We start from the raw sequence: 25,920 nt of genomic DNA, 5'->3' as shown, positions 1-25,920 counted from the left end.
ATGACACATAATCTGTACATAAACTACACAAGTATTTTCTCAGGCACTTATTGAGTCTAAATAGATGCACAACTTACATTATTTCAGTAGTACACCCAAATGGCAATATTCATATCATACTGTTGATGTGTACTTGCTATAGTTTACTTCCATGTTGTTTCTTCAGCAAATAGCAATGTCAAATGTAAATCAAGTCAATGACTGAAACAACAGCGCAACCTTGAGTAAGAGATAGCATGTATATTATGTATGTGTACATGCATATAAAATACTGATAATTCACTATTGTTGATTTCAACATGATATAGTATTTATTTGTATGAATATAGTAATAATTTCTCTTGTAATAAAGAAATAGATATCCTGTGATAGTAAACTTATATAGATATTAAATAATCATAAAAATAGAATTTATGGAAGTGCAAAAAAAAACAAAAAACAAAAAGAAAAACAAACAAAAAAAAACATTATTACATACCTAGGGTCTCAAATGACCGTTAACACTTTTGGTACTTAAACCATTGTATATATATTTGTGTGTGTGCTACACTATTTATAAGAGACAGATTGAGGAATACTAAAGCGGTGTGGGCACAACTCCAAAAAATGGATGAGGTAGGGGGTGAAATTAGGTCAGGGTCTCTAAAGATCTGAGGTATGCATTTAAGGGTTAACAGTACCCAGAAAGTCAGACAGCTATGTCTTAATATTACAGTTTTTTTTTCAATTGCCTACAAGCATTGTTCAATACTGAAGCCACATTTTCAAAAGTCTTCACACATTCAGCAAAACAGAAGTCTATGCGGACCAAACTGTGAATCATTTTTCATTGCTTTCAGACAAAATGCATTCAATGACCACATTTTTCAAAATCCACGAACACTTTTGTCATTCATACTCCACAGCCAGCAAAACACTTTATATTTTCAGCTCATTTTTCAAATGCTAACACACTGCTTTCAAAACTGATAAAAACACATTCAAAACAGAATGATGGCAAATTTCAAGCATTTCTGCAGTAATTATTTTGAAATATAGAAAACCTTAGCAGAAAATGAAATAATAATCATTCCAAGCTAATTGCAATTTCAACTGAAAGCTTACCCAGGTGTCCTGCTTTAGTCTCATTACCATGTTTTAGTAAAAGGGGATAGCTTGGAACAGATTTTGTTTGGAAATATGGATCAAAGAAGACAGGTTGGTGGGGATAGAGGAGTGGTACAGAGAGGGAGAGTGCGTGGAGGACAAAGGAGAGGAAGACCAAGAGCGATGATCTCTGATGCAATAAGGGCCACAATTATTGACCATGTTGTAAACCATGGTCTCTCTTTGAGAGAGGCTGGTCTAAGGGTGCAACCAAATCTGCACCGTTCAACAGTTGCATCAATAGTACAAATTTTCTGGCAAAACAACTGGTGACATGAGCATCCTTTGATGATAACTAAACTACATATTACAGTACAATACAATATGTCTACATTTTTACATGTACTGACATTTTGAAACCTATTACAATACAGTAATTGTTGTGTTTTAAGATCCAAAGATTGCCTCCGAGAGGAGGGAGAGGCAGAATCTTTTCAGATGTGCAGGAAATTGCCATTGTTGACATGATAATTGCCAACAATGCAATAAAACTGCAGGAAATTCGGGACAGAGTGCTGGCAGACAATTTCACTTTTGGAAATGTGAATATGGTCAGCACAACAACAATTGCCAGAGTCCTAGAGAAACATAAAATAAGGATGAAGCAACTGTACACTATTCCCTTTGAGAGAAACAGTGAATGTGTAAAAGAACTCCGGTATCAGTATGTCCAGGTAAGATGTCTGTTCAGTAAACAAACAGGGTACATACACAGTTATGCATAATGTAAATTACTGTAAAACTGTCTGTAATTTAGAGGGTAATGGAGATGGAAGCCAGCCGAACTCCACATACTTTTATCTTTGTGGATGAAGCTGGATTCAACCTGTCAAAAACACGCCACAGGGGAAGAAATGTGATTGGACAGAGAGCAACCGTGGATGTCCCAGGCCAGAGAGGAGCTAACATCACGATGTGTGCAGCACTGTCCAATGATGGTTTGCTGTTACACAAACCACTCACTGGCCCCTACAATACAGAGAGGCTTATTTCTTTTCTGGATGACCTGCATAATCGACTTGTGCCAGCAGAGGAGAGAGGCGAGGGGCATCAAAATCCCCTACCTTCGTTGTTGTGTGGGATAATGTGGCATTCCACCACTCTGCTGCAGTCACAGACTGGTTTGCTGCACATCCCAGGATGTCAGTATTATTCCTGCCTCCATACTCCCCTTTCTTAAACCCCATAGAGGAGTTCTTCTCTGCGTGGAGGTGGAAGGTTTATGACCGCCATCCACATGACCAGATGACTTTACTGGAGGCAGTAATGCGGGGTGTGAAGACATTTCTCCTGAAGACTGCCAGGCTTGGATTAGACATTCCAGAAGGTACTTTCCAAGATGCATTGCCAGAGAAGACATCAGATGTGATGTTGATGAGAACTTGTGGCCAAATGCAAGAGAAAGGGAGGACTAGCACCCTCACAGTACTTTACAGTCAGTGATTAGACTACATATGTTGTTGATGTGTTGACTTTTTTTATATAATTATCATTGCAGCCCTGGAATTTCAGGATTTTTTTTTTTTTTTCACCTTTTTATTTTCACAAATAAAGTACTATATTCAAAGAAAACAAATTGCAGCATTTCTGATTCATTCTTGTTACATATGCTTTAGTACATTCAATAAAGTGAAAAAGTGTTATTCTATAATGAAATGCTGATTTATGTGAAAAATCATTCAAACTTTAAAAATAAAAGTTCATAATTTATGTAATGTTCCCTGTTGTTAGTGTTTTTTAGGTCAGTGTGTTATGAATGAAATGTACGTTTTCTGAATGAGAATTGTTGCCAGTGTTATGGTGGAACAAGCTTATTTTGAGACATATATGAAGTGTTTTGTTTGTCTGAGTGAGTTTTGGAGGTGAAATTAACTGTTTGTCCAAGATTCATGTTGGTAATGAAGACTGTATGAAGAGTTTTGAAAATGTGGCTTCAGTGTTGAACAATGCTTGTTAGCAATTGAAAAAAACTGTAATGCTAATATTCTAGAAAAATGCTTTTTTATTTTTTATTTAAGTGGGGGATGGAAACAAATTCAAAATAGATAAATATTATCCTTTTTATTATGGTGTCTTTTTTGTTTCAGTAGTGTCACCTTTTGGGAGAAGAAGAACACTTAAAAAAAAAAAAAAAAAAGTATATATGAAAGATGTGTTCTTTTACAAGATTTGTGTGCCTAAGATATGTAAGGACAACGTTTTTGGGGAAATTTATTTTCGAACCAATTCAGTAGAATGGTCCATATGTGTAATAAAACTCATGGAGGGATTGAAATATCATGACCATTACCAGTTGAAATCCAGGAAAACTCTATTAGTACCCGCATGAGCAAATAAACTATCTTGTTTTTTTAATCTAAACGGTTAATAAAGATGGTGGCAGATCTTGTTGTTTTACTGTTCACAGCCTGACCTCTAGTGGCAAAACATGCCTGTTTAGGGCAATAAGACAAAATTAGTACTGCAGAAAATATTACTAGATTTGTTACATTCCAGCTTATTATAATTCACAATTATTACCATCTCATCTCTAAGACCCCTACTAGAATCTTCATATTATTATGATAAATTGTTATTAAGTAATTGCTTCATAATGGCTATAATAACAAGTCTAGAGACTGAGATTTAGAGTTAAAGATTTATTAAAGCTGCAAACAAATGATCACTGCAGAGGCTAAATTACAGATAGCATCAAATATGCTATGTACTTTTTTAACACAGGAACTCAATAATGAAATCTGTTTCAACGGTTGTACTTATATATTTGAGACAAATTAAACATTTTCAAAACAGGTGGTTGTAAATATATACTACAGAGGTAGACAAAATGGCTATATTTGAGGTGGTGAAAATGTTGAAATGATGAACATACAGTGCAAAAAAAAAAAAAATGAGAGATCATGTGTTATATAGGCTACTCATAAAATACACATACACTGTTAATCAAGGAATCTGTCAAGTTTCCTCTCGATGTTGTCAAAGGCATCTATGCCCATGTAATCAATGTGACCCTCTTCCCACATGCGCCGATGCTCCAGGTTTTCCTCCTCTGTCTCGGTTGGGATCTACAATCAGGGGACATGATTTAATCAAACTTTAATTACCATATAATAATAATAATAATAATAATAATAATAGTAAGCCAACTACACTTGGGGATATACTGATGGGCATCAATTTATGATTTTAAACTCTTATACTGCTCTCATGTACCACGATCAGATGGCAGTATATATTCTTAAAAAACAGACCCACCTCAAATATGGACATATTTACGAAAATAGTCACATCTGTCCTGAATAGAACCGTGAGCGGACCGGCTGCGCTACGGCACTACCCCGCCTTGGCAGGATGTGTCTGTAGACAGCCGACTGCTTCTTAGACAACAGGAACTTCTTGGTGGAGACACTCATGGCGTCACCGAAAAGACCCTGCTGCGACACAGGAGCATCAAGCAAAAAGGCCTTGTCTTTGTTGGAAATCCCTGACAACTTCAGCCAGAGGTGTCGCTCTGTGGCCACTAGGCCACCCATAGTCCTGCCCATTGCCTAGACAGTGATCTTGGTGGCCCGGAGCGCCAAATCCGCAGCGCGTCACAGCTCTTTGGTGGACTCTGGTTCGGGACCGGACTCGTCCATGCTTCAAGAGGTAGGCTTGGTAGGCCTGGTCTTGTGCGGTCCCTCGGGAGTCGCAGAGGTCGGATATCGGGAGGCATAGAGATTGCCATCATATTTCTGAAAGAAAGCGTGCCTGGAACGAAGGGGTTTAAGCTTCAAGCGCACGCAACGAACACAGTCTGTCTCAGAGAACGTGGCTTCAGTATGGGACTGGCCCATGCATTCCTAACAGCATTCGTGTCCGTCAGAGAAAGGGATAAATCTCTCACTTGGAGAGGTTTACACACTTGCGAAACGCCATTTTGGAAAATACAAGTTAAAGAAATTCCTAAAAAAAGAAACACAGAGTACACAATCATACAAATACAACCCTATGTACACAGATACGCAGTTCGCCGCCACACAACAGAAAAAGAAGCTATTTCAAATCACTGATAAAAGTGCTGAAGAAGACGATGAACTGATGTGTCGGAATTGCAGATCACAAAATGTTCTTCTTTTTCTTCTTCCGTATTTTATGGTGGATGGTCCACCTTTGGTGTATACAGCCTCCTACAGGACTAGTGCAATCAGCATGGGAAATTTTATCCAACTCTGCTCTGTAATATTAATGTGGAGATGTGTTCCCAAAATAAATAAATAAAATATGTTCCAAAATAAATAAATAAATAAAATGTATGATCCCCTCTAAGTAAGGTCAAGGCTAGGGTGGCCACTCATCCTGGACCGTCCCGTTTTTGGCCATCTGTCCTGGAAAAAAATAATTCCATTCTGGGATGCAAATTGTCTCTGAATTCCAATATTTTCCCCACGAAGTCACACATATGACACACTGAAAGGCACAGAAAATCCGTTCTGCCAACTGCCATTGGCATTTTTAATTCACTATTCTGAATTGTAATTTTAACTCTTTTTAATATAGTGTTATTGTATGTATGTTGTATTGTATTTTGCTTAATAACTGCACTTTAATATTTATGTGCTACTGTAACAAAGAAATTTCACCTTTGGGGATTAATAAAGTATTTAATATTACTGGATAGATTGCTGGATAAGCAATCTATCTACAGGAGTCTGCAGTTGCGTGTAAGTGTGTTTATTTCATTGTTTTACTTTGTTGAAGAGTGGTATTCATTGCTAGACTTGTGCTGTTTGTTTACTGTCTTGAACCCGCGTCGCTTATACGAAGGTTGGTGTGTGTGTGCTATATTGTTTTTGACTGGTCCCAGGTTACTCACGGCTAGATTTAGCGTTGATTGGCCAGTGTGTGTGTAAAACTATCGTGGTTTTTAGTGTTTATAAACAGTGCTTCACTTGTTTTAGGGTATTATTTATTGCTAAAGTGCAGCATAATTTATTTGCGGTGCACGGAAGTCGCACTTGTCACCTCACGCGACCCTTAGTTTCGGCTGACCACGTGACTGGCTTTGTTGTGCTAAGTAGCATTAAGGCTTGTCCTGCCTTTTTCATTGAACGGCTCATTATCATCGCGTATGTATTTGACTCGAATGCTGACGCGGAAGTGACAGCGGAAGTGGTAGCCCTCGTTTAAAGCCCTCCTCATGTGAAGACCTACTTGTGTAAAGACCAGCGAGTCTACCTGTGCGAGTCCACCGAGCAAGGACACCGACAAGGCGCCACTCACCATAGCACTTAAGTATCTTGTTATTGTATCTCTTTTCCTTCTATATACTAACATATCTACTTCACGAATAACACATGCCTTCAAGCACATCCCTGTTATCTGTTACAGACCGTTTACACGATATCGATGCAAGACCAAATGCAACCCACACAACCTACGGCCACTTTGCACTTCAGCACCTGCTCCACTCTCTTTCTCAGTGGGACTCTGGAACTGCCAGTCAGCTGTGAACAAAGCTGACTTCATTCCAGCCTTTGCCACACAGTCCACCCTCAGCATCCTGGCACTGACAGAAACATGGATACATCCAGAGGATACAGCAACACCTGCTGCTCTCTCCAACAACTTCTCTTTCTCTCACACCCCTCGACGCACCGGTAGGGGTGGGGGAACAGGTTTGCTCATTCATAACAACTGGACTTTTTCACCACGCTCTTCACTATGTAACAATACTAGTTTTGAATTCCATGCTGTTACTACAATGCAACCCACAAAAATCCATGTTGTTGTCATCTATCGCCCTCCAGGTCAGCTGACAAACTTTCTTGAGGAGTTGGATGTCCTGCTGTCCTCCTTGCCGGAGGATGGTAGGCCACTTGTGGTTCTTGGTGATTTCAACATACACCAAGACAAGCCCCAGGCCACTGAATTGAATACTCTCCTGACCTCATTTGACTTGGAAAAACTTCACACCACAGCAACTCACAGATCGGGCAACCAGCTGGACCTCATCTTTACACGTAACTGTACCAACTCAAATATTCTTGTTACTCCTTTACATGTCTCTGATCACTACTTTGTTCAATTCAACATGACACTCCCATCTACATTAAAACAGACTCCACCATTGGTTTCCTCTCACCCTCTCGCCTTTCCACTGCTGTCTCTACATCTCTTCCTACACAAAATATATTTACCATGCTTAATGTAAACACTGCCACAGACACACTAAGCTCTACTTTAACAACCTGTCTAGACAACATCTGTCCTATCTCCACTAGGCCAACATGTGCTACACCACCCAGCCCCTGGCTGTCTGACGTCCTTCGTGAACATCGGACTGACCTCAGGGCAGCTGAGAGGAGATGGCGGAAATCTAAAGATCCAGCAGATCTAGGTAAATATCAGTCCCTGCTTGCAACTTTTTCAGATAATGTTAAATCTGCAAAAACCTCCTATTACCAGAACAAGATCAACAGCACCACAGACACTCGCAGCTTGTTTAGAACATTCAACACACTTCTCTGCCCTCCCCCTCCACCGCTTGACACATCACTGACAGCAGATGTCTTTGCCACATTTTTTACTAATAAGGTTGCAGCCATCAGCAATACATTCTCAGCACCACACCTTGTCAAACACCTGTCTCCTGTATGCAACTCTTCTGTCTCCATATTCTCTCCTCTGACTGACACTGAGGTCTCTAAACTCCTCCTCTCCAACCACCCCACCACCTGTTCCCTTGACCCCATTCCTTCCCACCTTCTTCAGGCCATTTCTCCGTCCATCCTACCTGCACTCACACACATAATTAACACATCTCTACTTACAGGCACTTTTCCCACTACATTTAAGCAGGCTCGAGTAACCCCGCTGCTGAAGAAACCCGCACTTAATCCCACACAAATAGAACACTACAGACCAGTCTCTCTCATACCATTCATGGCAAAAACACTTGAAAGGGCAGTTTTCAATCAAATCTCTGCCTATGTCTCACAGAACAAGCTGCTGGATGACAATCAGTCAGGCTTTAAAAGTGGACACTCCACCGAGACCGCCCTGCTGTCTGTCACCGAGTCGCTGAGACGGGCGAAAGCTGAATCCAGATCATCAGTCCTGATTCTGCTGGACCTTTCTGCAGCCTTTGACACAGTCAAACATCAGATATTACTCTCTACCCTTTCCTCGCTGGGCATCACAGGAACTGTGCTTGACTGGTTTAATTCCTATCTCTCAGGTAGGTCCTTCAAGGTAGCCTGCAGAGGTGAGGAATCCAAGCCACATCAGCTACTTACTGGGGTACCTCAGGGATCAGTGCTTGGGCCACTTCTCTTCTCTATATACACAGCATCACTGGGACCCATCATTCAAGCATATGGTTTCTCTTACCACTGTTACGCTGATGAAACGCAACTCTTCTTGTCTTTCCAGCCCAACGACACCACAGTGACTGCTCGAATTTCTGCCTGCCTGGCGGACATCTCGGCCTGGATGAAGGAGCACCACCTGCAACTCAACCCAGCCAAGACTGAACTCCTTGTCTTTCCAGCCAACCCTGATGTTGAACACAACATCACCGCGCAGCTGGGTGCAACTACAGTAACGCCTTCCAAATCGGTCAGAAATCAAGGGGTAACCATCGACAACAGACTAAATTTCACAGACCACATCTCAAAGACCGCAAGAACATGTAGATTTACACTCTACAATATCAGGAAGATAAGACCCTTCCTCTCTGAACATGCCACACAACTGCTTGTCCAGTCACTTGTCATAACTAGACTGGACTACTGTAACGCTCTCATTGCAGGCCTCCCTGCATGTGCAACTAGACCCCTCCAAATGATCCAGAATGCAGCAGCACGTCTGGTCTTTAATGAACCAAAGAGAGTACGTTACACCACTCCTTGTCTCACTCCACTGGCTACCGGTTGATGCACGTATCAAATTCAAGGCTCTGATGCTGGCATACAGAACAGTTACTGGGTCTGCACCAGCATACCTAAAATCATTTATGCAGAGCTACACGCCCACTAGAAGTCTGCGGTCAGCTAAGGAACGTCGCCTTGTTGTACCAACACAAAGAGGCACCAAAACACTTTCCCGGACATTCAGCTTCATCATACCACGTTGGTGGAACGACCTTCCCAACTCCATCCGTGAAGTTGACTCACTCTCTGTCTTCAAAAAACGACTAAAAACACATCTTTTCCATGAGCACTTAACCAGTCATTAAAAAAAAAAAAAAAAAAAAAAAAAAAATCTCTGTTGCACTTTATTCTATTTTGAATACTATTATGATGCTAGTGATACTTTGTAATACAGCACTTTTCTTACCACTGTCTCCTAAGATGATTCGCTTATGTTTTCCTCTCTTGTAAGTCGCTTTGGATAAAAGCGTCTACCAAATGAATAAATGTAAATGTAAAATGTAAATTTCAATCAGTCAAACAGTCAATCGATATGAACCAGTGTTGGGTGCAATCCAATGACAAAGTAATTGGCTACTGTAATCTAATAACTTTTTAGTCAAAAAAAGTAGTGTAATGCATTACATTTAAAATTCTTGTAATCAGATTAGTTACTGACTTTCAATTAATTTAATTAATTTTTAAGTACATTATAGGGTTATGCTTATTTCTAATATATTATTTATGTAGAATACATGAATTATGGCCCCGTAATGAGTCGTTGTGCAGGAGAAATGTGAGGTGCTGAGTGTATATCTTGTGTGTAACAACAAACAAGAAATATAGACATCATTTTGAATTTGTTGAGCAGAAAAGTGTTTTTGAAAGTAACTTAAAAGTAAAGTAATAATTTTTTTCAATGTAGTAATTAGTAAAGTAATCTGATTACAATTTTAGAGAAGTAATTAGTCATTTGTAGTGGATTACTATTTTTAAATAACTTGCCCAACACTGGTCATGAATACCATGAACACGAATTCGGGCACTGGTAAGGGTGTTCATCCACTAAACATTGAGACACTTATGACTCAATTACTTGCGACACGATAACGAGGTTGAGCATTTAAACGCAGCTGTTAATCAGCAATATTGCTGTATAAATGATATTATCGTGCTTTTTCGTTGTAGATATCAAAATGTACACTGTTATTATGAAAGATAAATGACATCAAATAAAATAAATGCAAATAAAAAGTTACATATTTTTAATCTTCTTCCTAAAACACATTATTGATTAAAGATACAACATCTCTTTTAAAGGGAAAATATTTGACTTCATAATTTTAAACATGCACTAGTCTTCTAAGAACTTGACAGACTTTAGAGGGCATGATGATGTTTCTGGTAAAGGAACATAATGAGCAACGATGCTCCCTGGTTTTTACGCTGCATTCTTTGAATTTTTAGGGAGTGAACATTTCAGTGCACTGGAACGATGGCCGACTCACTGATCAGTGCCCTAACTACAGTGAACTAGGGAGCTGATTGAAACGCACCCGAATTTATTTGATAAAAGTACAACAACCTTTTTTATCCTTTTGAGCAGAACTCAGAGCTCAAACCAACAACAACAAGATTAACCGTAGATGCTCCTATAAATCAGTGACAGAAATTAGCTTATTTTCATACATTATCTGGTTCAGCTTCTCCAGTGGTTGCAATAGAATCATCAGAAGTCTCTGGGCCGGTGTCCTTACTCTCTTGCCCAAAAAAAGGCACAACTAGAGAGCGCTCCTCTGGGTCCCCACCAGACAGGACATCAAAAAGAATATTCTTGGAAGACAGGACAAAAACCAATAAATGATGAAACCAATCACTGATGAAATCAGCAAAACTGTGAGAGGACTGTGGAGCAAAGGCCTTCTCATGAAACACTTCATTTGCATAAGAAAATGTATGTGGATTCACATTGTATGCTATACAACAAAATACAGTAAATGGCAAAAATACTCACTTCTTGTAACTTATTGGAATGTAAACATGATCAAATCCTTGCATTATTTGTAAACTGATCACTTCACATTCTTAGCCTTTTTAAAAGCATATTAACTGTTTTATGATCTCTTTGTGTTGGGTGAGTCACTGTTGTTGGGTGTGTCACTGGATTTCTCAAAACCCCTAGAGGGTGTGATACTTTTAACCATCTGTGATGTGCACTATGTTCTAACAATAGAATATTTGTTCCCATTATTTATTTATAGTAAATGTATTATTATAAATAATAATAAGAAGAATGTTGTTTATATGATTAAATGTCCTTAGGCCTGTACCATGAAGCTGGTTTCGGTGGCTAGCCAGTTAAGTTTTAGTTTAGTTTGCATCAACTATGGGTTTTAGGTGGCCGGCTTTTAACGGTGTCCATCGCCATAGTAACTAACGCTACACAGCTAACCTTCTCCGTAGCAGGTTTTGTTCTGTGTAAGTAAAAACAAAAGAAAACAAAAGTAAAAAATAAATAATAAAAAAGAGGGTAACATTTGTGGAAAATTTTACTAGATGGCAACTCTTTAACACAGCAGAAAATGGTCAAAAAAACTGAACAAATTCTCAAAAAGTACAAATATCTACTCAATTTATATTCATGTTATTTTATGAATTTATATATTTATAAATTTGAAACTTCTAAAATCTTAAATTAAGTGATTCATTATTATATATCATTTAATATTGCTCTTAAAAACCAAGATCATCCTCATTTTTAAAAAGTTAATTGTCCACCCTTGTTCTTGGTCTTTCTGTGAAATATAACAGTTTTTGTTTTTCAAATTACATGAAACAAAAATTATAAAAGTGTTACTTATGTGTAAACACAATTATATCACCATAAACACTTCCAAATAAATAAAAATGTATAATTGATGCCACTATCTATGAATATTCCAATGAGGAAATGCATTACTGCAGTTTCATTGTGGTATAGAGTTGCCATATAGCAATGTTCATATTTTCTCAATTTTGTGAACTACAGTATGTTATATAAAGTTGATATGTGAACAAAAAACATATATTAAACTTATCAAAGATGAAGTAAGGAAATCCAGATGTAGAAGAAATGTACAAAAATATGTTTAAAAGCTCAGTTTGAGGAGCATTTCAGCATGCGTCTTCCCTGTGAAGCAGTATTGGAGAGAAAATCTAATTTGGTTAATGTGGCTTGAAAACATATTATCATGTCACGTGGCAACATAAAACAGCCTGCCATTTTAATTCCAACAATGCAATTTGTGGCTTTTTTTATTTTTTTTTTATTTTTTTGCCAATTGAGTTTTCTTTTTTTCTTTCTTTTACTTTTTATTATTATTTTTCTTTTTATTCTGAATAGTGAGAAAGTTAAGGAAAATGTTGGGACCACCAAACCTTAGAGACAATGTGGAGTTAATTTAGAGAGATAGAGGGGGGGTGGGGGGAGAGATTACACAAAGTCATCCCTCAAATATGCTAGAGCAATTCTGCTTTCTGAGGACAACCCTCATTTCTCTGGGGATTATGAGCTAGAGTGGGAGAGAGAGAAAGAAAGAAAGAGAGAGATGACAAGAAAACAAACCACTTACCATCCCCACAGGCTTCTCAGATGAGCTGATAGTCAGTGTATCTAAATTCAGATCTAAGAGAGGTTGAGAGGGTGTCTTCTCCACTCTGTGGTGGGCTTCAGTATTGCTCTTTTTGCTTTGTGATGGAGTCTGGGGTGTCTGTGAAGGAGCCAATTGCTGCTCTAACTGCAAACCAAGAGAAAGACCAGAGATGATTGACAGATAACACAGATGTTCTGAAAGCACACCAGGAGGAACTGGACTCTGACTTGTTCTACTACATGAGAAAAACATGCGTTGAATAAATAACAAAGCTGAGTAAATACATGTTCTGTAGGATTATCATGAAAACATGACATTCTATCTGCACAGCTCAAATATTTACAGAAATGTTCCAAAGCTGAATGGACTCTACTGATTTACATAACTTTACAAATTTTATGTCAAGGTCCTTTAAATAAAATATTTATACTAATGGTAATGTAAAGTTTCTAAAAAAAAAAAATATATATATATATATATATATATATATATATATATATATATATATATATATATATATATTTTGCAATAACTTTGGTATGCACAATATGCAACACTTTAACCTGAAATACCTTTGAAATGACAGAATTTACAGTGTAAGTGTAGTCTTACGTGGTAATCTAGAGATGAATCTTCTTTTAAGTCATCCTTTAGAACTTTTGTCTGTCTTTGACTGTAGTACTCTGACCACCACAAATGTATTAATTTCTCAGTGTTCATGTTGGAATCCCTAAGAGATGACTCATTGGCTTCCTGTGCATTTAATGGATAGTGCCAGGGCTTGGTCCCACCCAAAAAGTGGACAATTTTTGCCTGATGGCCAAACCTTTAAAAAGAACAAATAATTTTACCATGAAGTGAAATGCTAATTTGTACATTTTAATTATGGGTTTGATACCTAATGGTAGTACACAAATAAATGCCATCAGGGATTACTGGTATACCTAAATAATTAGAGTTTCCTTTGAAAACTTACCGATGAAATGCTGGCAGGTATGTGTACAATGCACTGGCTGTGAGGTTGTACACAAATGGTAAATGCTTCTGGATATCCTTTACAGCCCAGTCGCTGAAGAAAGTGTTTAAAACACCCTGGTCTCCTCCTAAACATGACAAGTTGTGCCATATAAACAATCACTTAAGCCATTTTTAAGAGATTTATCTAAAAACACCTAAATTAATTGATCTAGATTGATTGGATTAATGAATATAGATATAGCTCCCATTTTTATTTTTTTAAGATTTAAAACTATAAATATGAGCCTGATCTCATGAAAATTATGTGACTGTGGTTACATTTTTGCAAAATGATACTACATGGATCCTTAAACGTATCACGGCTGTTGAGGTTGTTTTAAGTTTTAAGCTGTTTTGAGTTTTAAATCAACAAAACCTACCTCCCTTGAACAAAACCTACACCTTCTTTTGAGTCACCATTGGCTTGCTGAATGGGGGCCTAAAGATAATAATTTTTAAGGCATGATTTTCAATAGATTTATGCATTTAAACCGCACAATGAGGACTTTAAGACATTTTAGCATTTTCTGTTACAGCATAATTTTCTGTAAAGCTGCTTTGAATGATGTGTGTTGTGAAAAGTGTTATACAAATAAAACTGACTTGACCTTCCAACCCTAAACCTTAAACCTAAACCTATCTGATAGTGTTATAAAAATCAAATGTGAGATGAAAGACTGATGAGGTTTTTAAGTATAATACTGTATTGAACAGGAACATGTACATGGGGGTAGCTACAGTGGCCCGAGACACTGCCCCTTTTCCCTCTTGTGCCCATCTGGAGAAAGTAATCAAATTTGCATATATTCATTTTGCTTAAAAATTTTAACCACAGCGTCAAAACTGTTTATATCTGATGAATATTATAAAACTGTCTGCGTGGTTTTTTTAAAAATTGTTGGTTGATGTAAACTTGCGCTAAATGGCCATCTTCAGCTGTTGCGTCACGTCTTGAATTTGCTGGGCAGCGGATCAGGGGCTACAAGGGGAAGAGGAGGGGGAGAGAGGTCCTAAGTGGGTCCAACACTTGACACTTGAGCAGGCCCAGGTGCGTTAAAAATGTGCATTACTTCATAAGATGAACGATCTGATTGCAGAGCTAACATTAGTCTCTAAAAATTAATACTTTAAATTAATTTAAACTTAAATTTAGGCTGTCCAATTATTAAAACTGCTGCACAGCTAAATCATAAAGTTATAATATAAATAATGAATATAAAGTGAGCCCTTGGATTCTTGCTGAACTGAATATATAAAGCAATAATAATGTGTATTAAAGTATACTGTATATACTTATATAAAGCTTATGTCAGTCCAATAAATAAAAATAACAGTGATATTAACAATTTAGTAACCATGGAATTTAAAAGAATATTGTTAAATAACACCAGGTCTGCATATCAGACATCATATTATGCTGTGCATATTGTATGTGTTCAAATTGTATGTTGCACACTGTTTATAGCATGCCTTCAAAAAGAAGATTGAGACAGAAATAGAAAGAGCAGAGGGAGGCTCATAAAGGGAGTGTTTCTTTGCAAAGCTGGATTCAAAGCACCAGCAAGCAGGCAAGTGAATCATGATGAAAATATAAAACAAGAAATCCTTCATACTGTGTCTCACGTACAGTATTTTTTTCTCAAAATCATCTGCCACTGGAGAAAGTAATGTATAACTTTGTGTTTGAAAGTAAATCATATTTTAATTCATATTAGTATACAGAATTTAAAAAAAAGTATATACACGGATATATACATTATTCTACATGAGTTTATTTAGCATAATAATGTATATGTAGACAATACTATTCAGTGTAACAATTCTTCCACTGAAGATGAGGCACAACCACAAGGTTCAAGGTCAGAGAGTGAGGGAGAGTCTTCTGAGTATCAGCAGCAGGTACTGGTGAGAGTATTTTACTGACTTACTGGGACATAATACTAAGTGTTTGATAACGAGTGAGATAGATGTGGAAATCTTTGAATGGAACACTAGTAGCAATATTAGCATTAAGACTAATTATAAACAATATGACTTTAAAAACTTTGTAAATCATTCTCTGTAACTGTATTTACAGTAGGGGGTAGAAAAGGGAGGGGTGGGGGTGCCCATTTTCTCAGTTTGAGCCAATGCCCCTCAAAATGTCTGTGCATTGTGTAAGGATAGCATTGTGATGAGGAACAGGGTGAAAGGTGTTTATAAATTCATAATCTGCTCTTTCATTTGTGATTTGTGTGAAAAGGAGTAAAAGTCATTGTTGTTTTAGCACCTCAAGTGTTTATTTCACCAGAAAACAGACGTAAGACATACAACGAGCCATGTTAATATCATTTTGCAAAACTGTGGTATAGCATTGTGGTTCAATGAGACAAGGTTGACAAATCTGTCAAAGCAGCATTCAAGGCTACTTAAAGTTAGAACATGCTTTGAGGGCAACCAATTTAGATTAAACTAATAATAACTGAATGTAACTTAACCTAAAAATAACTGAAATGACTTACCATCAAAACTGCCATGCTGAGTGGCATGCTCCAGTAGTTGGGTGTGGGTGTTTAGAGAAGGCCTGAACACAAATACCCCGGAATTGAAGCAATCTGGCCAGCCTGGATCAGGTGCAGCAGACAATTCCTCATAATCAAACAGCTCATCTATATTACACAGTACCTGCAACACAGATTAACATAACAGCCAAACTGTGGGACCACTAACATTACTACCAGAAAGATGAGAAGTTTGCCAATGCAAATGAGAAGATAGACTGGTAATCATGATAGAATGATGGATAGAATAAACATAATTTAAAGAATTATAGTATGACACGAGTAGCAAGAAATGTTTCCTGTAACTGTGACTAAAGCAAGGACCACTTTACAGCTGCACAATGTCTTACTCTAGACTTTGATGATTTCACACAAGGACAATTGTCATTTACTTTCTTTCAAATGCTTCATTCATCTCATAATCAGACATCGTATCATCTAAAGTTCTGTAATTAAAGGAATATTTTGGGTTCAATAAAAGTTAAGCTCAATTGACAGCATTTGTGGCATAATATTTTTTTTCATGCTACTCTCCACGATCCACGCACAACTTACCACACGCCCCATTGAGAGCGAGAACCACTAATCGCGACCACGAGGAGGTTACCCCATGTGAATCTACCCTCCCTAGCAACTGGACCAATTTGGTTGCTTAGGAGACCTGGCTGGAGTCACTCAGCACATCCTGGATTCGAACTCGCTACTCCAGGGGTGGTGGTCAGTATCAATATAATATTGAATACCACAAAAATTAATTTTGACTTGCAGTCCTTTTCTTTATGTTAAAATACTCACTTTTTTAAAAGTATAGCCACAAGACAAACAATATGCTTGTTAACATGATTAAGTTTGATAAAATCGCTTAATAACCTTTTCTATGTAAAGTGTTAGCCAATTTAACAACTTCGTTGCCATGATGATGTAATGTCAACAAACCCTAAAACATTCAAATTTAAACAACTTTACAGCTCAATTATTACATGAGTTTTAACAGAAGAATTAATGTAAGTTCTTTTATAAAATTCTAATATTCACATTTCTGCCTTTAACCCTCAAAAAATTGGCCACATTCATTTCCTTTGAAAGTGCCTCACTGTAACCTCGATTTTTGCTTTTTTCAAAGAAAAGGAGGGGCAAAGTTAGTCTAAATCACTTTTTGCCACAACATTTTGCTTTGTTTTGTTGATATACTGTATGTGTGTGTGAATATACAGTATATATATATATATATATATACATACATACACACACACACACACACACACACACATACAGTATATATATATGTGTGTGTGTGTGTGTGCGTGTGTGTGTGTGTGTGTGTGTGTGTGTGTCTGTTCAATTGTGTTTGATGTGTTTTTGTTCCATTTGTTCCTTGTTGTACTGTATATACATAATTGGTCAATAAAATAAAAATCAAACTTAAAATCATATTATGTTTTTCTACCACTTCATATAATTAACTTGTAATAACAAGGTCCACATTACATACACTTTGAACTTGTGCCCTAGAGTGATTTGGCTGGCCATGGTCCTCAAACATGAACCTACTCCAATTAAAAGATTTTTTGGTTTGTATTTTAGAGTAATAACACAGAATATTGTAGTATCTTTAGCATCTTTATCTTATTTTGTTCAAACACACCAAGAATGCTAAATACATTGCTCCTTCACAACCAAGTACTCACAAGTGTGTCTGCATCCAGGAACACACACTTGCTGTACTGTGTAAGAGTCCAGCAGTGGAGCTTTGTAAAGGTAACACCCAGTTCAGGTCGTCCCAGCCAGGAGAGATGAGCCCTGTCTCCACTCTCCAAAATGTCTACCATGACAACTTCATCAAAAACATCCTCCAAAGACAACCTAGACAAATGCATAAAAATCAATGAGGCAAAAAATCAATCCAAGATAGATGAGAAGCAATAGAAAATATGATTATGAATATACAGTGCATCCTGAAAGTATTCACAGCGTTTCACTTTTTCCACATTTTGTTATGTTACAGCCTTATTCCAAAATGGATTAAATTCATTATTTTCCTCAAAATTCCTCATTCAATAATGACAACGTGAAAGAAGTTTGTTTGAAATCTTTGCAAATTTATTAAAAATAAAAAAACAGAAAAAAATCACATGTACATAAGTATTCACAGCCTTTGCCATGACACTCAAAATTGAGCTCAGGTGCATCCTGTTTCCACTGATCATCCTTAAGATGTTTGTACAACTTGATTGGAGTACACCTGTGGTAAATTCAGTTGATTGGACATGATTTGGAAAGGCACACACCTGTCTATATAAGGTCCCACAGTTAACAGTGCATGTCAGAGCACAAACCAAACCATAAAGTCCAAGGAATTGTCTGTAGACCTCCAAGACAGGATTGTATCGAGGCACAGATCTGGGGAAGGGTACAGAAACATTTCTGCAACATTGAAGGTCCCAATGAGCACAGTGCCCTCCATCATCCGTAAATGGAAGAAATTTGGAACCACCAGGACTCTTCCTAGAGCTGGCCGCCTGGCCAAACTGAGCGATCGGGGTAGAAGGGCCTTAGTCAGGGAGGTAACCAAGAACCCGATGGTCACTCTGACAGAGCTCCAGTGTTTCTCTGTGGATAGAGGAGAACCTTCCAGAAGAACAACCATCTCTGCAGCACTCCACCAATCAGGCCTGTATGGTAGAGTGGCCAGACGGAAGCCACTCCTCAGTAAAAGGCACATGACAGCCTACCTAGAGTTTGCCAAAAGGCACCTGAAGGACTCTCAGTCCATGAGAAACAAAGATTGAACTCTTTGGCCTGAATGGCAAGCGTCATGCCTGGAGGAAACCAGGCACCGCTCATCACCTGGCCAATAACATCCCTACAGTGAAGCATGGTGGTGGCAGCATCATACTGTGGGGATGTTTTTCAGCAGCAGGAACTGGGAGACTAGTCAGGATCGAGGGAAAGATGAATGCAGAAATGTACAGAGACATCCTTGATGAAAACCTGCTCCAGAGCGCTCTGGCCCTCAGACTGGGGCGAAGGTTCATCTTCCAACAGGACAATGACCCTAAGCACACAGCCAAGATAACAAAGGAGTGGCTACAGGACAACTCTGTGAATGTCCTTGAGTGGCCCAGCCAGAGCCCAGACTTGAACCTAATTGAACATCTCTGGAGAGATCTGAAAATGGCTGTGCACCGACGCTCCCCACCCAACCTGATGGAGCTTGAGAGGTCCTGCAAAGAAGAATGGGAGAAACTGCCCAAAAATAGGTGTGCCAAGCTTTTAGCATCATACTGAAAAAAGACTTGAGGCTGTAATTGGTGCCAAAGGTGCTTCAACAAAGTATTGAGCAAAGGCTGTGAATAATTATGTACGTGATTTTTTTCCGTTTTTATTTTTAATAAATTTGCAAAGATTTCAAACAAACTTCTTTCATGCTGTCATTATGGGGTATTATTTGTAGAATTTTGAGGAAAATAATGAATTTAATCCATTTTGGAATAAGGCTGTAACATAACAAAATGTGGAAAAAGTGAAGCGCTGTGAATACTTTCCGGATGCACTGTATTATATTACAACTATATGAATACAATGTTGCACTCAAATAGAAAATTTTTACAGACTTAATGGACGTTTCAAAGTTGAGAAAGTATTATCCTTTTGAAAGTCATTTTCTAATGTTGACTGTGTCACTCCTAATCACCTTTCTATCTGTTTCTGAGCTCTTCTGAACTTTGATAGTATGGTTAAAAATGACAATAATTTAAACTGTGAATGAAACTCATTAATGTTATATAAAATAGACATGAGAGGAATGTTCAACTCCCACCTTACTTCTCTGGTGACACTGGGGGACACCATCACCACCAGCTTCCTTGATGTTCCGTGTCTACGCAAACTTTTGCCTATCACTAAACTCCCCATGCAGTATTCATCTGTGGTGGCCAAGGTTACAAAGGCCTGAGCATCTGAGAGAAAGAGAGACAGAGACACATAGAAATGGACAGATATGGTAGACAGAGACCAAGAGTGCAATAAGTGTTCTCTGGGAGAATCTGCATCCCATATTCTGTATGTTACATGTAGCCTTCACTGTGAAAAACAAAACAAAATCTTGTTTCAACTTAAAATAGCATTCGTGCTGCCTTCAATTTTTAAGTTGTGTCTTACTTAAGAGGGAAAGTTGTTCAAAGAGAACATAAAAGTTGACTTAAATCAATATAAATTGTTAAATGAGCTTAATGTCTTTTCATGTAAACTTTACTTATTTTAGTTCAATCAACTTATTTCATTCTAATTCAATTTAAACTGAAAATAGAAATTCAATTACTTACACTGATGAGACAAAGCATTTATGACCATCTGCCTAATATTTTGTTGGTCCTCCGCATGCTGCCAAAACAGCGCTGACCCGCCGAGGCATGGACTCTAGAAGAACCCTGAAGATGTCATGTGGTATCTGGCACCAAGTCATTAGCAGCAGATCCTTCAAGTCCTGTAAGTTGCGAGGTGGAGCCGCCATGGATCGGATTTGTTGGTCCAGCACATTCCACAGATGCTCAATCAGATTGAGGTCTGGGGAATTTGGAGGTCTGGGCAACACCTCAAAATCTTCATCATTTTCCTCAAACCATTCCCGAACAATGATTGCAGTGTGGCAGGGCGCATTATCCTGCTGATTGATGCCACTGCCATCAGAGAATACCATTGCTATGAAGGGGTGTACCTGGACTGCAACGATGATTAGGTAGGTGGCACGTGTCAAATTGATGTCCACATGAACGGCCGGACCCAGGGTTTCCCAGCAGAACATTGCCCAGAGCATCACACACCCTCTACCGGCTTTTAGTCTTCCCACAGTGCATCCTGGTGCCATTACTTCCCCAGATAAATGGCCAGGGTTGGGAAGGTTACTTTTGAAATGTATTCCACTACAGATTACAGAATACATGTTGTAAAATGTAATTTGTAACGTATTCTGTTAGATTACTCAAGGTCAGTAACGTATTCTAAATACTTTGGATAACTTCTTCAGCACTGGTAGATTTTTTCACTTGTTTTGACTATAAAAACTCTGCCAGTACAGTAAGACAAAATACACGTTAAAAATACATTCTCTGAAAAACCTAAATATCTTATGCAGTGTAAATCAAATTGATCTTGTTTTAAGGATTTTTAGATATTTTTTTACAGGAAAACAATACAAAAATTGTTATCAAGAATAAGATTTTTGCCTTAATATCAAAGGTCTTACTAGAAAAAAAGAAATTATGATCCAACGTGAATTTTCTTGATAAAAAAATATGATCGTACCTGGTAACATGTGCATGTAAAATGGCTAGAAATAGCATTTTAGCTTAGTGTAAAGCTGACAATTTACACAAGGTTTATTCCTATTTCTTCTGCTCCAAACTTACTTCAAACTTACTTCTATGTCTGCTTGTATGAATGTAACACATCATAAGAAAGTGTTTCACCGCTGTTAAAATGCACTTTGGATCACATAATTTATATGTATACATTTTTCCATCTGAAAGGACTAAATATTAAATGAAACAAATAACAATAAAATGCAAAGTAATCTCTTCAGTAATCAAAATACTTTTTTAATGTAACAGTATTCTAATTACCAATTATTTAAATTGTAACTGTAGTGGAATACAGTTACTTATATTTTGTATTTTAAATATGTAATCCCGTTACATGTATTCCGTTACTACCCAACCCTGTAAAGGGCACACACGGCCGTCCACCTAATGTAAAAGAAAACGGGACTCATCAGACCAGGCCAACTTATTCCACTGCTCCAAGGTCCAGTTCCGATGCTCACGTGCCCATTGTAGGCGTTTTTGATGGTAGACAGGGGTCAACATGGTCACTCTAACAGGTCTGCGGCTACGCTGCCCCATACGCAGCAGAGTGCGATACACTATTTGTAGACCTTCTGTTGGTTTGGACCAGATAGCATAGCCTTTGTTGCCCTTGTGCATTGATTAGCCTTGGGCACCCAACACCCTGTTGCTGGTTTGTGGTTTGTCCCTCCTCGGACCACTGTCGGTAGGTACTCACCACTGCTGACCTGGAGCACCCCACAAGCCTTGATTTCAGAGATGCACTGACCCAGTCGCCTGGCCATAACAATTTGGCCCTTGTCAAAGTCGCTCAGGTCTTTACTCCTGCCCATTTCTCCAGCATTCAACACGTTGATGTTGAACAACTGATTGTTCGTTTACCATCTAATCTACCCAGTCCTTGACATGTGGCCTTGTTAGGAGATGAGCAACGTTATTCACATGTGAGTGGTCGTAACGTTTTGGCTCATCAGTGTATATTAGTTAGCACTATCCCATCGTAGAGGTAAAATTAACAATTTGATAATAAATGGTCAATTGATGATCAGTGACTTACACCTAAACCCTCTATCACATTTAGATTTAACCTTACTAAGGAGACATGCATGGTCCTCAACACTTTACATGCAAATCCCAATGAAGGTGACAATTAAACACATCATTGAATAAAAAGATGAGCTTTGTATTATTGCTACATGACAAACAACTGAAAGTGACAACAAACACAACAACTAACAGCATAAATAAAAGCAGCAAACAGTAAAAAAAAGAAAAGAAAAAGAAAAGTCAGGAACACAGCAATTTACGTAATTTATGCGTGTCGCAGTGCATGCTGGGAATCTAAATAGGTGAGCGTGATGTGCATAGTTCCCTTGACATTTTTTTCAGCTGAATAGTTTCTCTAAGTTCAACAACTTGGATAATTGAGTTATCTCAACAAGATCATTCCAGGGTGGCTACTCTAACTCTACATTTTAAGTTATGATAACTAAAAGGCAATATATATATATATATACACTATATTGCCAAAAGTATTCGCTCACCCATCCAAATAATTGAATTCAGATGTTCCAATCACTTCCATGGCCACAGGTGTATAAAATGAAGCACCTAGGCATGCAGACTGCTTCTACAAACATTTGTGAAAGAATGGGCCGCTCTCAGGAGCTCAATGAATTCCAGCGTGGTACTGTGATAGGATGCCACCTGTGCAACAAGTCCAGTCGTGAAATTTCCTCGCTACTAAATATTCCACAGTCAACTGTCAGTGGTATTACAACAAAGTGGAAGCGATTGGGAATGACAGCAACTCAGCCACAAAGTTGTAGGCCACGTAAAATGACAGAGAGGGGTCAGCGGATGCTGAGGCGCATAGTGCGCAGAGGTCGCCAACTTTCTGCAGAGTCAATCGCTACAGACCTCCAAAGTTCATGTGGCCTTCAGATTAGCTCAAGAACAGTGCGTAGAGAGCTTCATGGAATGGGTTTCCATGGCCGAGCAGCTGCATCCAAGCCATACATCACCAAGTGCAATGCAAAGCGTCGGATGCAGTAGTGTAAAGCACGCCGCCACCGGACTCTAGGGCAGTGGAGACGCGTTCTCTGGAGTGACGAATCACACTTCTCCATCTGGCAATCTGATGGACGAGTCTGGATTTGGCGGTTGCCAGGAGAACGGTATTGTCTGACTGCATTGTGCCAACTGTGAAGTTTGGTGGAGGGGGGATTATGGTGTGGGGTTGTTTTTCAGGAGCTGGGCTTGGCCCCTTAGTTCCAGTGAAAGGAACTCTGAATGCTTCAGCACACCAAGAGATTTTGGACAATTCCATGCTCCCAACTTTGTGGGAACAGTTTGGGGATGGCCCCTTCCTGTTCCAACATGACTGCGCACCAGTGCACAAAGCAAGGTCCATAAAGACATGGATGAGCGAGTTTGGTGTGGAAGAACTTGACTGGCCTGCACAGAGTCCTGACCTCAACCCGATAGAGCACCTTTGGGATGAATTAGAGCGAAGACTGCGAGCCAGGCCTTCTCGTCCAACATCAGTGTCTGACCTCACAAATGCGCTTCTGGAAGAATGGTCAAAAATTCCCATAAACACACTCCTAAACCTTGTGGAAAGCCTTCCCAGAAGAGTTGAAGCTGTTATAGCTGCAAAGGGTGGGCCGACGTCATATTAAACCCTATGGATTAAGAATGGGATGTCACATAAGTTCATATGCGTCTAAAGGCAGATGAGCGAATACTTTTGGCAATATAGTGTATATATATATATATATATATATATATATATATATATATATATATATATTTTTTTTTTTTTTTTAAACAGTGTACCACATTGTACAAGGTTTTGAGTAAAAAAAATTTTTTTTTAAATAATAATAATAATAATAATTCACAAATGCTTGTTTTCTTTATTATTATTATTTAGCAGGGGTTATATAAACTGGTTTCAAGCACCTAGTTCGAAATTGTCCTAAAGTCGAATAGTTTTTTTTTTTTTTTTTTTTGCAAATTCTGTCCTCTAATTAAAAATCCAATTTCACATTTTGTAATAGCTCATGGGTAATCAAAAGAGCACATTAAAACCACACTGGCATTCAGGCAAGGATCGCCTAATGAAGGTGTTTTAACAAAAGGTAAACTGTGTTCTCAGAACAAGAATATTTTCAGAAATGTCAGGCCAGGGCAGGCAGTCGTATATTGGGGCATGTCACATTTATATTGGGGCAAATATGTTGTAATTTTCAACAAATCATTAATTACAATTACTGTTGGCCAAAACAATACTTTGATATTTTTGCATTTTGTAATTGTTTTATTGTTTAATTGTACCCCTAATTGTGACAAAATGCCGCTATGTAAAAATGTGTTGAATATTTTCCATTGGCTACATCGTTTTTAACAAAGACTTTTAAGTTATGCGCAAATAGCCTACAGAAACTGCGTGTGCGTGGAATGGCATACTATAGCCTACAATCAAACAACAGAGGCCAGGCATATAAGTGTTACTGTTGTTGACAGTTCTTGGAATAAATCTTTTTTTAACTTCTTCAAAATTCTTCCATTGTCATCTAATTATTATAGCTTTTATGTTAGGTTAGGCCTATAGATAAAGAATAAACCATGCCAGACTACATATCCAGTGAATACATCCAGTGAGCTCTAGAATACCCCATCTATTTTCCTATGATTTGACTTTCAAAGTACGCAGAACCCTCTGGCGATCTGTTGTCTGACATTTAGACTTGACATTAGACGCAAATGGCAACAGAAGTGTCAACTTACCTGCCATTCTTCATCCAATTTTGTATCACTCTTCAAAAAACCGGAGGAAAGTCTGTTACGAATAAGCCAAATGGCACAAGTGCAATGACAGTGTTTAAAAATATAAACAGTCGATGAGAAGGAACTCTTGCGCGATTAAAAAAGCAGAGTGCCTTCAATCCACGCTCAACTGACAAGTGAAATAAAACAAATGTTTGATGAGACGGTCACGTGAGAGTGGTCATTCAACTCCCATACAGTACTACGACTGGACACAGAATATCGATTATTAGGTCATTAACCTTATTACCAGGATCAGATGACACACACAATTCAATTAATGAATAAAGTGATGACACCATACTGTCTAACAAATCATCAGTTCAATTGGATGACTAAATAATAACAAAATAACAACAAAAATCTTTTAAATTCAGAAAAGGCCAGTGGCTTTATTTTGTGAACAAGTCAAATTCAACCAGAACTTAAATGTAACTCAGAATTAAAGAAAAACACAAAACTGACACTATTTGTAAAGACAAAAAACATGTCTGTAATTTATGGTTCAAGTTGGTGACTC

At 38.1% G+C, this 25,920-nt stretch overlaps 1 protein-coding gene across 5 annotated transcripts; it reads right to left on the bottom strand.

Annotated features, from left to right (window-relative positions):
* Positions 1-3,770: 3,770 nt before the first annotated feature.
* Positions 3,771-25,508, bottom strand: gyg2 (glycogenin 2). Of its 5 annotated transcripts, none has more exons than XM_051703595.1 (9): positions 25,362-25,508; positions 20,048-20,186; positions 17,916-18,090; positions 16,189-16,351; positions 13,647-13,773; positions 13,283-13,496; positions 12,650-12,814; positions 10,728-10,871; positions 3,771-4,211 (listed from the first exon to the last, which is right to left on the bottom strand). In XM_051703595.1, the coding sequence occupies exons 1-9, from the start codon at positions 25,366-25,368 to the stop codon at positions 4,086-4,088; spliced, it is 1,260 nt and encodes a 419-aa protein (XP_051559555.1). In that variant the 5' UTR covers positions 25,369-25,508; the 3' UTR covers positions 3,771-4,085. The 5 variants fall into 5 exon arrangements, 4 of the variants coding, with proteins under 4 accessions (XP_051559555.1, XP_051559556.1, XP_051559554.1 ...); XM_051703596.1 differs by lacking the exon at positions 25,362-25,508 and adding an exon at positions 23,114-23,686; XM_051703594.1 differs by lacking the exon at positions 25,362-25,508 and adding an exon at positions 20,553-20,970.
* Between the last annotated feature and the right edge of the window lie 412 nt (positions 25,509-25,920).

Source organism: Myxocyprinus asiaticus, chromosome 7 (genome assembly GCF_019703515.2).
Source record: "Myxocyprinus asiaticus isolate MX2 ecotype Aquarium Trade chromosome 7, UBuf_Myxa_2, whole genome shotgun sequence".
NCBI classification, from domain to species: Eukaryota; Metazoa; Chordata; class Actinopteri; order Cypriniformes; family Catostomidae; genus Myxocyprinus; species Myxocyprinus asiaticus.
This window is presented reverse-complemented; position numbering and strand designations above follow the sequence as displayed.